The 14,162-nt window shown below is 37.6% G+C and overlaps 1 protein-coding gene across 1 annotated transcript in view; it reads right to left on the reverse strand.

Moving 5' to 3' along the window:
• Positions 1–14,162, reverse strand: part of PIBF1 (progesterone immunomodulatory binding factor 1) — a gene marked incomplete at its 3' end in the record, with an annotated part of 135,300 nt that overhangs the window by 42,453 nt on the left and 78,685 nt on the right. Inside the window, exons 10-12 of the mRNA XM_081997503.1 lie at positions 13,466–13,631; positions 9,911–10,061; positions 3,170–3,260 (exon numbers count right to left, since the gene is read on the reverse strand). Of these exons, the coding sequence (XP_081853629.1) occupies positions 3,170–3,260; positions 9,911–10,061; positions 13,466–13,631 (408 nt within the window). The remainder of the gene's footprint in view (positions 1–3,169; positions 3,261–9,910; positions 10,062–13,465; positions 13,632–14,162) is intronic.

The raw sequence follows: 14,162 nt of genomic DNA on the forward strand, positions 1-14,162 counted from the left end.
TTCACTAAGGGGTTGGTTGTCTCTCAGTTCCTCCCAGAAGGAACATGAGACTGCATAAACAGTAACTGAGAAAAAGAGAAATGAATTCTCCAAACGAGTTATTTGGATTTAGAAGATACAAGATGTGTGTTAAGATCCCATATAATAGAAAAGAGAAATTAATCACTTCTCTGATATCCCTAGTTAGGGATATATACATTAGCTGGAGTGCAAGTGGAAACATGGATGCCTTCCCATGGCAACTTTGGGAATGTAGCCCATCATAACTTTTCCAGCTACAACTAGTCAGTGAACTTGACCTGAATTTGCAAGTATTTAAGGATAAATACATGCACGTATTTCAAGTATGCTTGTCAATGTATTTTTTGACTAGTTTAAATTTAAAGCAAAGGGACAAAGGGACTGATCTGCAAAGGCATCTTATTCTGGAAAACTTTGATTCCAACTATCCTAGAAAATTATGCAGTACTCAAGAATGTGACAATTTATTGTCAGCAAACCACTAGAGTGTTCCTGGTAGTATTCTGGCATTTACTCATTAATACTTTCCCAAACAGTTCCTAGGCATAGCTGAAGAGTTAGCCTGGGCCAGCAATCACGGCCAATATGTAGTTCACATGCAGCTAACCTACACTGAGAGTTTAGTTTTATGGAAGTGGGCTACTACATGCCATTTGGTCTCAATGTTTCAGAATGTTTCCCAGCCATGTTTAATTTCCTCATATGGGTGTACGGTGCCTATGTCCGACATTATGAAATAGCTGTTTCTGGCAAGTAGGCAAAGAGGTATAGACTCCACGATGCGCTATGCTTGAATAGGTGGTTTTTTTACAAAATTTCAGAGGCTGAAGTGCATGTTGTGAACTTGCAAGAGCTCCTCATTTAGGATCCCAAATGTCTGGAATTAAAGAGCAGGTAGTGGATTCCAAGAAGAAGTTTATTCACATCTGTAATAGATTCTCTTTCCTTAAGCAATCCTGGAGAGCAGAACACTTACCTGTGTCTCTTTAATAGCTCTAAACATAGAAGTTGGTGTCACAGAGACTGCTTTAAACCTTAGGGGAGCCAAAGGCATCACACACATTTTCTGCATGGCAGTTTTCCTTGAGTCAGAACAGCAGCAAGTAAACTATACACAGACTTTTATGGCTTTTTTAGTCTCCTTTGTTTAAAAAGATAAAGAAAGTCTATGAAGTCTCCAACACCATTAGGAAGGATTAAATCAGCCTTATCTGCCAATGTCTTTTGGAACAAAAGAGGAGTATATGAGGCATTCTGACAGGGCTACTTCTAAGCTCAGAAAATGTCTTCCAAGCACATCTGAAATCCTGCCTTACTGATCATCAGATTCATCATTCAAAGGTGATTTAGCAGAATTCTTTTATATGTAAATAATTTAAACTGAACCTAATAAAGTGAGGGAAAAGAAGGATATAAGCTGAAACTCAGAAAAGTTCACAAACTATTGACAGAGGAGGAAGGAACTGAACTTTTAGGAAATGATGCTATAGAACTCTCAACAGTCTCTTAAAACAGACATACAACAAGGTTATTGAGTTTTTTGTCCCTCCCCTTTTACTTTCTTATTGAATTTCATGCAATATAAAAAGAAATCTTGCAACAGAAGAATCTGAAGAGGTTTAAAACATAACAGAGCAAATTAAGCCATGCCAAAGTTAAGTACTACATAAAACCTTTATGGTTTTTGTCAGCAATATGGAACTCAGTGCACAACAGGCCTAATCTGATTGACAATCATATTGACAACACTCACTTGAAAAACAAATATAAAGGACAGGAGAAATAGTACGTGGCCCATAAATCTTTGTTGCAAACATGAACAGACCATTGTGTGCCCTTAATTCTAAACAGTAACTTTTGATGTTAAATATTCCTCGTCATGGATCAGGTGGGGGTTAAGAGGATGAAAGAACTAAACAAACTAAAACTTGTAGTAAAAAACATCTATACATGACAAAAAATGCATTTCCAGCTCCTTAATGATAGAAATGTACACTGTGATGCTGTGGTACATGTTTGCCCTGTCTTTATACTCTTCTTTGTGTGTCCCCCAATGATGGTGGAGTTTCATTTTGGTAGAAGAGAGCATGGTCAAAGTCTACCACCAACACAAATTATTCAGTTGACTTTCCTGCATTTGAGCAAATTGCAGGCATAGTCAAAAGTGCAAGGAATAAGTCTAATTCTGGGACAATTACCTTCCTAATTGTGGTGCTTCCTCTGCCAGGCTGGAGACAGGATTCTAGAGAAAAAAAATCACATTGCTCCAACCCGATATTGTGAAGGATGTGGAATCTCTATCCATAGAGAAAATCTAAACTTAGCTGGACAAGCTCTTGAAGAGTTGGATTTGCTCTGAGCAGGGTGTTGGACCCTGCTGACCTCCAGATGTTCCTTCCAACCTAAATGATCCCACTATTCCATGATTCAAATCTTAGGTTATGTTTTCTTTTTATACTTTCTATATATTTTTTGAACAGCAAAGTAAGTTTTACTGTGGTCACAGATTAATGATATTATAAATAAGTCCACATTCCCTATACTTCACAGTGAGTTGTAGCCTTTATGCTCACAATGAGCAATTCAAATGTTACTATGTATAATATAAATTTATTATTTAAAAATTACTATGATCAAGAGGTATGTTATTCAGCCTATACAGCATTTTTATCTATTGATCAAATGGTACCAGAGCAAACTGAAGAAATGTAACTGTAATCAGACGCTGTATTTGTAAAGATGAAATAGAGATGCTCTGAAACCTTGGCCGCCTTAATTTCCTGACAGATGCCGTTTTGTTACCATTACATATAATTGGTTTTAGGGTATTAAAAACTTATTTCAAATTACATAAATGTAAAAAATGTAACTAGTCTGTTTTTACAGCTGTTTAGTTTTATACAATTATAATTCATCTTTCTGAAAGACAAGCAAAAAAGATCTTAAAATGACCTAGAAAATTATGTATATGCTCATTTATATGCATCAACCACATTAATAAGCTCCTAGTCTTCACTCTATTCCTGCTTAAGTCATTAAAAAAACCTCTTTATGTTAATCAAACTGGCTGGATTCTAAGGCAAAACATAATGCACATATCTTCATTTACTTTATCTTGAACAAGTAAATTCAGGAGACACTTTTTTACCTTTGCTTTAGTCGTCTTTTGGCTGTTGTAGGAACATTAGCACCATACCCATATGAGAAGAGAACCCTTTCAGCTTCGACTTCATCTTCCACTGCAAAAAATTCCAGAAAGGTACTGTTGAAGAACATAATTACAGTGCAAGTACTTACAAACTTCTAAGCTAAGCAATACTGTTTATAATTATACACATGTGCAAACATTTTTCTAGAAGCTAGGTTTTCAGCTGGTGTAACCTTCTGGACTTCAGTGGCACAATTTTGTTCACAGTTAGCATTAATACAGTGCCATACATTAATTTCTTACAACACTGTCAGGCTTTTCACTTTTTATTTTTCTAATTAACATTAAGACTTATGCAATATGAAAATAAAGGAAAAGAGTTCAGTATCCTTGAACATTCATATTATTGGTATAGTCACAAAATACACATTAATAGTATAAGTTTAATTCAGCAGTACAGGGTTAGGTTGCTTAGTGTTTTTTTCCTAAAGAATTCACTTTCTGTGCATACATAAGGAAGTAGAGGAAGATAAAATTAGGGCGTGCTTAAGCTGACTGGATATAAACAAGCCCATAGGACCAGAACGGACACATCTGAGGATGCTGAGGGAGCTGATGTCATTGTGAGGCTGCTCACTATCATTTCTGAAAGACTGTGGTGATCAAAAAAGTCTGATAACCTGAGGAAAACAAATGCCATACCCATCTTCAGAGAAGGACAAGAAGGAGATTCTGGGGAATGACAAACCAGTTAGCCTTACATCAGTCTCTGGGAAAGTTATGAAGCAAATCCCCCACAAATCTACTTCAAAGCATGGACAAAAACATGGTTGGGAACAGGTAGCAAAACCAAATCATGCTTGACTAACTTGATAGCCTTCTGAGGTGAAGTGGCTGGTGGTGTTGGTAAGAGGGAGCAGTATAGAAGTTGTACAACTTGACTAGTGTCAAGACAAAGCCTTTGACACAGTCTCTCATAGTATCCTCACAGCCAAACTGGCAAGATACGGACTGAATAAATGGACAGTCGGTGCGTGGAAAATTGGATGGGTCCCTGTGCTCAATTAGTGATAATTAGTCATACAAAGTCCAACCGACAGTCATTAACTACTGGCATCTCTTAGGAGTTAATGCCATCCAACATCTTTATTAACAATGCAGATGATGGGGTATTGTGCACCTCCAGCAAATTTGAGGAAGATATCAGACTGGAGTGGGAGGGCAGCATGGTAGACAGGGGGCAGGGCTTCTGTTCAGAGGGACCTTGACAGGCTAGAAAAATGGGTTGACAAGAACCTCAAATTTAAGCAAAGCTAACGCAGAGCCCCACATCTGGGATGGAATAACCCCATGCACTAGTACAGGTTGGGGGCCAACTGGCTAAAAAGCAGCCTTGCAGAAAAAGATCTGAGGGTCCTGGTGGACAGGATGACCATGAATCAACTTGTAGCAAAGAAGGCCACCTGCAGCCTGGGCTGCATTAGCAAGGGTGCAGCCAGCTGGTGAAGCGAAGTGATCCGTCCCATCTACTCAGTACTTGTGAAACCACACATGGAGTGCTATGTTCAGTTTTGGGCTCCCCAGTGCAAGATATACACTGATATATTGGAGGGAGTCCAGCAGACAATCACCAAGACAATGAGGAGGCTAGAGCACATGACATGCAAGGAGAGACTGAGAGAGATCTTATTGCTGTCTCCAACAACCAAATAGGAAGGTACAATGAAAACAAGAGACAGGCTCTTCTCTGAAGTGTGCAGTGATTAGGATAAGGGGCAATGAACTTAAGTTGGAACACAGACATTTCTGACTGGATTAAAGGAGAGATGTTTTTATCAGCAGTAGTATCAGCAGATTGCAAACTGTGACAGTGAGCCATTACTCCCTAAATCTTCCCCATCACCAATATAAAACTTGCATCCTGCTGCAATATGAATCCCTCTTCTACAACGAGACTACAAATATTTCGCCACCTCTTCAGAGCCATGTTCCCATTCCCACATCTTGGACTAGACTTTGAGTTTGGAGGCAGCAAACTGCTGCTGAGCGTAGCGTCCAATACAAAATGCTGCTGAGCATGAATGCCTGATCAGACAGGAGCTGTCTGTGCTGAGGTGCTTCACTCAGGGCTTAAACAAGCACCTCCACAGAAGCAGAAGTGGGAGGTGCTTCCACTTTTGCCACTGTTTGGCAAAGGCTCAATGACCTCATGTCACTTGCATATACCCCTAACACTATATGGACTACAATCTGGAAACCTCCGGTATTAACTGAAACCTTTCATGAATATACAACTAAAATAATTGATCACTTAATTAATATTAACATTGGCCTTTTTAATGTCATTTGTGATAACAAAATAAAAGGTAGTTTTCCTCTACAAGCAGACTTTGCTTATGAGACAATATGCTGTAGTATATAATTAAGTATTCCAAGTTGAACAACTATGTACAGTTCTAAATATTTATTGGCAGATTACCTCATCTGGAAAAAAGTAAATCCAACCTATCATTAAATTGGAAGCAAATTAAGATTATATAATGTAAATATATAAAGATAGAAGTAAGCTTAATACTTATGTTTATGCAAAGTAAAAATACTCAGAATAATCTCTGCCTCCATAGATGACAGAAGACAGAAAACTTATTTCTAAGATTTAAAACACACTGGAATTGCTTTGAAAAGAAACCCCAATAGCAGCAAGATTAAAACTTGTAGAGATTTTAATATTTCAGCTTGTATAATTCAGGTTTCCTCTCCCCTGTAAGATAAAGTGGGATGGGGAAAAAACAAAAACAAAAACCAAACAACTGTGTGTGTGAGGTAGTCGGGGCAGAGAGAGGGGGATAGAGAGGAATGGTAAAGGGGGACAAAGAAAAAGGAGGAGCGGCAGGAGTGTGAGAGAGGGAGGGAGCACAAGTGAACACCAGGTCAGGCACCACACAACAGCTTTGATGAATCGAGTTGTTGGGAACAGGAGAAACAAATTTAGGAAATGACATGACAGTCCTTATTTGACTCATCATTGCTGATGTTCAAGTGCCTCAAAATCAGAAATGTGTTCTCCTCTCAACAACTTGCACAAAGCTATGGCTTCTTTCATCACCTGTCTAAAACCCTTTTAATGCTATTTTAAACAAGGATTCTTAAAACACATTTAGAAAGAGAAAAGCCTCTAGCAAGCACTTGTGAAAAGTCACATATCTAGTTACACAAAAAACAATACTGAAATTCTGTAAGTATCACAGAAAAAGTTTACTGATGTGGCAGTACAAAGAACTTCAGATTTTCAAGGCTGTCTTACTTATGACAGAGAATTCTCCAGTGACTTAAATACCTCTGGTTCAGAAAAACATAAAAAAGTTTAACGTGCCTTTGTCATAACTCTTCTTTTTGGTTACAAATTCAGTGTTGTATGTCTCAGAAAAATGTCAGTAAGATCCTGCTCTATAAATTCATATCTGTTGGTAGTGTCCATGTAGATGTCAGATTGTGAAGACAAAAAAATTTAGAAATATTGTAGATATCAAGCTAAAGTAATGTTCTGTATCAGTGTGTGCTTCTCAGTTTCTTTTATGTCTTTCCAGGCTCTTCATCTGACTTTGTGGTATAAAATATACATTTTAGAAGTTAGGGGACACTTATTAATGACACTTTTTTACACTACCTAGCAAAAAAGTTCCATTGTGAGGATACAGATAGGTTCAACCTTTTTCTTAAAAAGATACTAACAGATGAAAGCAAGAAAATCAAACAACTAGTCTACAACAAAAAATACTCCAAAGTGAAGATTTTACCCTGAAAAGGAAGAACAGACAAGTTCCAGGAAAGTTTACTATTGTTATTCATGTGGAAACCACTCAGATACTGCAAGGAGTGGCTACATAAATTCTTGATAGTTTCCTGAATAGGCTGTTTCATGTTATTTCAATATTAATAAAGTTAGGCATAATGATGAGGGAATAAAAATCACAATTCAGTGATCTCTTCCACATGCACATTCTCCAAAGGAAAAAATAAAAAACTTATATGGTTATATGACAAAAGCCACCTCACATGAAAATACACAGTTTATTAAAAAGTCCAGAGAACCCAACCCCCAACAGCACCCTCAAATATTGTAAAACAGTGGAGGCTTCGTAACTCAAGGAGAAGAAAAAATATTACATGGCATTGAAATGTAAACAAGTGGCCACAGGACTGAACAGTAAAATCTTATTCTCACCAAAGTCCATAGAAAATTCTAATTGTCTTCCACACAATGCTTCACCCTAAATTGTATTCTCTGGAAGACAGACTGGAGTATTTCCAGAACACATGAAATTTGAAAAATAATCATATTTCCTTTTTTTCAACTATTTTTCTACCTTCTGCTATTTATGACATGTACATACCAGGACATAATTTGAGACACAAGGGGAAGTATGTCTGTGTGCTCCTCCAAAGTGTGTTTAAAAAAGAAATGCTTTTATTTCTTCTGATTTTCCTCAGAAGTTCACCTTTGTACTTGAATTAAGTTTTAATGACCATTAATCCTAACTTTCGATATAAAATACACTACAATAATAGTAAGAAAAAACAGTGTTAGTTATTAAATAGAAAGTATATTGAAATAATATTGAACTATAACTCCCTTTTTTCTCCAACAAAATCAGAAAATAATGTAATTATATTTTAACAGAACAGTCCATGTATAAACTTTCATTTCTTAAGTCATATTCTGTAGCATGGAATAAAAATTGTAATTAAAATACATACTTAGGAAGAAGTTAAGAATTATTTAGTTCTGTAAGAAACTTCACTGCCCTCCCAAGATGCATAAGAAAATGTCAATCAGTGTAAATAAAAAACAACATTCTGAAGTCTATCTTCTCCTTGGAAAAAATGAGGTAAGGTCCAAAAATTCTATATTAATACATCAATACTCCTTGGGCAAGTTTATATATACACTTCATCAGTACAGGTTAGGGGTTGACCTGCTGGAAAGCAGCTCCATGGAGTCCTGGTAGACAAGAAGTTATCCATGGGACAGCAATGTGCCCTGGTGGCCAAGAGGGCCAATGGTATCCTGGGGTGCATTAAGAAGAGTGTGACCAGCAGGTCAAGAGAGGTTATCCTCCTCCTCTACTCTCTGGCTACTGAGGCCTCATCTGGAGTATTGTGTCCAGTCCTGGGCTCCCCAGTTCAAGAGAGACAGGGAACTTTTGGGGAGAGTCCAACGGAGGGCTACGAGGATGATTAAGGGACTGGAACATCTCTCATATGGGGAAAGGCTGAGAGACCTGGGGCTCTTTAGTCTGCAGAAGAGAAGGCTGAGAGGGGACCTTATCAATGGCTATAAATATCTGAAGTGTGGCTGTCAGAAGGATGGAGCCAGTCCCTTTTCAGTAGTGCCCAGTGATAGGATGAGGGGCAATGGGCACAAACTGCAGCACAGGAAGTTCCAGCTCAACGTGAGGAAAAACTTCTTTACTGGGAGCACTGGAACAGGCTGCCCAGAGAGGTTGTGGAGTCTCCTTCTCTGGAGACCTTCAAAATCTGACTGGACACGTTCGGGTGCAACCTGTCCGAGGTGATCCTGCCTTGGCAGGGGAGTTGGACCAGAGGTCCAACTTCAGAGTTGGATCTTGAGAGGTCCCTTCCAACCCCTACCATTCTGTGATTCTGTGATTCAAAAAACATGTTACTGACTAAAACAGATGCATGTATAGAACAAATATGCCTATGGTCAGGCTGGAACCTTTGGGTAGTCATGCCATTCTGACAAGTACAAGCTGTAGTGTAAAAAATTCATAAATATGTACAGTCTAATTACTAAAGATACCCAGGCACCACTGCATCCCAGTAATACATCATTTGCTCTACACTATTGTTTATATATAAAGCTTATGCAATGATCTTCTGCCTGGAAAACATTATTTATAAATTGTAATTATTTTTTGGAGGAGTAAAGAAAGAGAAAAGGACAAGAAGATACATAATTAGTTTGAAATATTAAAATGTCCTACTCTGTTTACACACAGGCTAAAGGACTTCAAGATGAGAGTCTTAGTTTCAAATTAGAAATTACTTGCTTTGTGGATTCATTTAGGCCAAGAATCAAATCAATGGAGATTTCACAGAAAATTTGCTATATTTGAGAAGAGATATTGTTATTTTTGCCAACCAGAGACAAAAATTTTCAAGAGTAATCCGGCCTGAATTTAGTCCAGGGTTTAATTTATTACTTGGAACAGACTGATATGCCACAAGCAACTAGTACAATTAGACTACTTAATGTCTAATTATTATTAATTCAACACGACGAATAGCTTTCCCCCCAATTCATTCAAAAATTCACATTAATTACTGTACTGTATTATGAAACCTATAATTGTCTGACAACAAAGAGGGTTTCCTGTTATTCAAAATATACTTCAATAATAGGAGAATCCTAAAAAAAAGTATATATTATTATAATGGATGATTAGAATACGGAAAAGAAACATAAGGGAAAAAGAAACACTGAGATGATTTTTAATATCCATATGCCTACGTTCATATTTATTTGATACATATTTACAAGTACATTTAAAAACCTGTCAATATTTTCTATCAAAATAATTACTGCATCTTAATTTCAGGTATAAGGAGGGAGATGGATAGGCACTGTAATATTTTCCAACTGCCATGAGAAACAAGACTTCTTTTCAGAATGCCAGAAACACCTACAGATGCAATGTAATATGTGACAGAACTTACTTTCTGCTGTCTGCAATATTATCTCATCAAGCTCTTTTTCAAGTTTTTCGTAAGTATCTAGCCTTGCTTGAAACTCAGAATTTTGTGTCTGAAGTTCAGTAATGCGTGTTTCACTAGAAGACTGAAGACTATAAAATTCCTTGGTAAGCACCTGTGAGAATGATTAATGGAAAGATCAGGGATTCAGCATTACAGCTATTTATGAAAAAAATGAAATATAATACATGTAAAATGCTTAGCAGTATGGTACTAAATATTTGATTTAACTTTTGCACAGGAAAGATTAAAAAACTTTGAAAAGCAGTTATTTTTTCAGCTACATTATCTTGCGCAGATTACACTCTCAGGTCGTATCGCTTATGCCTTTCTCCTAAGGCCTTAGTAATACTATGAAACTCTCTCTGCGAAAGCTACAAGAATTTTAAAGGAGTTACGAAAAGCAAGGTACGAGATTGCTTTGATACAGCAGTCAAAACAGTGTAAAGGCATTTATTTTTGTTGCTTTAAATGGATTCAGATTGCAATTATCAATTCAGAAACAGAAGGTTCCTTTACAGAATGGTAAATGCAAAAATACCAAAATTTGGTATTTAAGATATACCAGATTCTTATTATTTACTTATTACTGAAAAGTAATATGCCATTAACATTCAGGATTAATGTAAGTACTTCATCCACTAAGCTTAAACAAAAAAGCACATATTAACAAGTAAAAGTTATAAAGGTCCATATAAGAACTAAAGCTTGATATAGTGCTTTAAAATAGAAAACAACATTGACAACATAAGTATTATAAAACCAACTGGAAAAACAAATCCTGGGTAAGTAAAGTAGTAATATACATGCTTTGCAGAAAAAAACGCCACCAAAACAGGTGAAGTCATAACCAAGTAGTACTGTAGCTAAGTTTAATACCAACTGCCCAAATAAAAATCCCAAACATTAAAGATGACAATTGAATATAGATCTTGAGATAAAGAAATAAATGCATAGAGTATACAGCAGTAATACCAGATTCACTGTCAAAAACTCTAAAGAATGCACAAAGCTTAGAGAAACAAGCCACTCGAATAAAAAAAGTTTGGCCTAGTATCACAGAAGAATAAATGTATAGGTTAAAATCTGTCAACATATAAACCATCTGTTTCCTAGTTTTAAAAACAAGAGTTGGTTCACAAAGCAGCTATAGCTGAGCCACAAGATACTAGTGACCAAACTACTAATTAAGATCAATATCCTATAAGAAGGGTAAGAAAAAAGCCTTAGTACATTGACATTATATACAGGAAAGGAAATTAAAATATTAAGAATTCAGTCAAAAGGAACAAAAGTAAAAGCTTCAGACATCAAATATTTAAATCCTGCACAAACATTTCTTAATGAAAGAGCACTGGTTTCAAAGCTTCTCTCTAAAGAGAAAAGGAAGTGCCAAAAGCATTAGTAGAATTGAATGCCAAATGTTCAAGATGTTATTCGGATCAAATAAATATCCACAAAGAAAATGGAAATATAACTCAAATTTAACTATCTTCTCAAAGTTTAGACATGTCTGTGCAATTAAAAATCTGTTTAGCAACCTCAAAGTCTAGCAAAACTGGCACTCCCAGTGCTCGTGACCACAACTAACCTCATCAGCCAGGATCTGAATGTCCCAATACGCAGAAAACAAGAAATTACATTTTATCCAAAGCTTTCTAATTCTGTTTCCACTATGAAGTTCTTTTTCATAAACACGCTAGGCAGGTTCAGCACTAGAAATGCGGGGACTTGAAGAAGAGCATCCTTCCCCAAAAAACGAAGGCTGCCATAGCTGGCACTTAGAAAAAACGTTTTTATTCTGCCCTGTCCGGTTTGTATCCTGACGTTTGTTTTAGACATACACTGCCAATTTAATTTAAATCTCACAAATTGGACTCAGTGATATGATTTTGGGAATAACTTTGCACAGGTGAAGAGATTTAAAATAAGTTTGCTCTGCTGAATACCGGACACCTTTCCAATACTAAAATAGGTGAGCAGGACATGATACAGTTTTGAAAGTACATGTTTGAAGGATAGTAATTTCTAAGCTTGTAGAGATAAATAGGTCCAAGTCATGCAACTCTACGCAAATAGGTGCACTGGGTGCTGGTGCCCAGGCACCAGCAGCGGGGGCTGCAGGGCCGCCCCTGTGAGAAGAGGCCGGGGCTGCCCCGTGCCGGACACAGCCGGTTCCAGCCGGCTCCAGCCAACCCACAGCAGGGCACGGCTGAGCCCCGCAGCCAAGATGGGGGCACCTCAAAGAAAATGTATTTAAGAAAGGACAAAAGAGCTGCACAGCAGTGAGGAGTGAGGGAAAAATGTGTGAGAAACAGCCTTGGTGCAGACACCAAGGTGAAAGCAGGAGGCTAGCAGGTGCTCCAGGTGCCAGAGCAGAGATTCCCTTGCAGCCCGTAGAGGAAAACATGGTGAAGCAGTCTGTCTTCCTGCAGACCATGAAAGACCATGCCAGAGCAGATATCCACACTGCAGCCCATAGAAGACCCCATGCTGGAGCAGGTGGGAATGCCCTGAAAGAACTGCAACCTGTGGAAAGCCAAAGTAGGAGCAGATATTCTCCTGAAGGAAGCTGCAGCCCACAGAGGATCCACACGGGAACAGGGTAAAAGTGTGAGGAGGAAGGAGCAGCAGAGAGGAGCTGTTAAGGACTGACCCCAACCCCCACTCCCCATCCCTCGCTGCACTGCTCGGCAAGGGGGAGGTAGAGGAGTCAGAAATGAAGGAGGGAAGTTAAACCCAGAATGATGGGTAAACCCCCAGGGATGAGGAAAGATGTTTTAGTTTTTGTCTTTGTTTCTCACCATCCAAATCCATTTCAACTGGTAATAGGTGAAATTAATTTTCCCCAGGTCAAGTCTGGTTTGCCCATGGTGGTAATGGCAAGTGATCTCCCTACCTTTGTATCAACCCGTGAGCTTTTTCAGCTTATTTACCCCCTCATCCTCTTGAGGAGGGGGATTGAGAGAGTGGCTGTGTGGGTGCCTGGCAGCCAGCCAAGGTCAACCCACCACGACAGGATGAGCAATGTTAGGTCTTTTCAATGCTGTATACATCATGCTTTCCTTGACTTTTTCAGCTGTAAAAATTTGTTTTTAATTTATCAATAAAAGGTATTTTTATCATGTAACAATGCTATTAAAAATCCTAGTTTTTAATAATGATACTGAATTCACCACAACTGTTCTGGTGTAACTGTCTTCTTTCCCTACAATAATCACATAGTCTGACATAAGCAGCTTTGTGGTACAAGCGTATCTCTCACATGAATGAGGTAGTCTTCAACATCTCTCCATGAAAGACTGTTTTGCCTTCTTCCTCTCAGCTAAGTCTTGTTTTCTATTGAATTGGTCAAACTTACTACGCTTTGTCATTAAATTCTGCTTCAGCAGAATTTGGTGGAGATACTAATTCAGCCATGTATGTTCTTTGCTCCTCTTTCCCCAAGCTTTTCCATTTTACATTCCAATTTAAAACAACTATGTAATGCCCCATAAAGTGTCTCTTTATATAACATACCTCTAGCTTTCTCTGATATTTCTCACATTCCATTTGGCACTGTGAAAGATTCTTAGCTGTTTCTTGTTGCATGAGTTGAACATGTTCACTTTCAAAGGACTTTAACTTACTTTGGTGAAGAAGTTCTGCTACTTTGGTTTCTGTGCCAAGCTGCATTTGTCTATACCTAAAAGGAAAAATTGAAAAAAAGCAAAAAAAAGTTTTGATGTTTCAAAAATAAACAAACTTAGAATACATTCTAGTTCTGTTCATTACAGGTATAAACTTTAGAAATTAGCACAGTATTGCTAAGAGTTTAGCAAGTATTTATATCATTATCTTTATAACTATTTTAACCTGTATTTGAAACATCATTAGGAAAATTCAATACTATAATGACAACAAAACACGGTATGTGGAAAACTCAGTCCATGGCTTTTCTGAATATATGGTTAATGCACAATCAAATGACAATAATCTTACAGTATACCTTATTTTAAAAAAATGTTAGATTAATGTGAATCTCTTTCTCGGTACACAAATGTATGCACTGAAGTCTTTTCATAGGAGAGTTATGAAGGAGATGTCTCCTGTCTTCACCACCACGTGTTACACGCAATAGGGAGAAGTGGTATTAGACATCAGTGATATCAGTGGCGCATCCCTTGGGATATCCCTTTGGGATGTCATGGATATCAGCTGCACTGCTTTTTCCCAT

The sequence above is a fragment of the Phaethon aethereus genome, assembly GCF_964289735.1.
Source record: "Phaethon aethereus genome assembly, chromosome: 1".
Classification (NCBI taxonomy): domain Eukaryota; kingdom Metazoa; phylum Chordata; class Aves; order Phaethontiformes; family Phaethontidae; genus Phaethon; species Phaethon aethereus.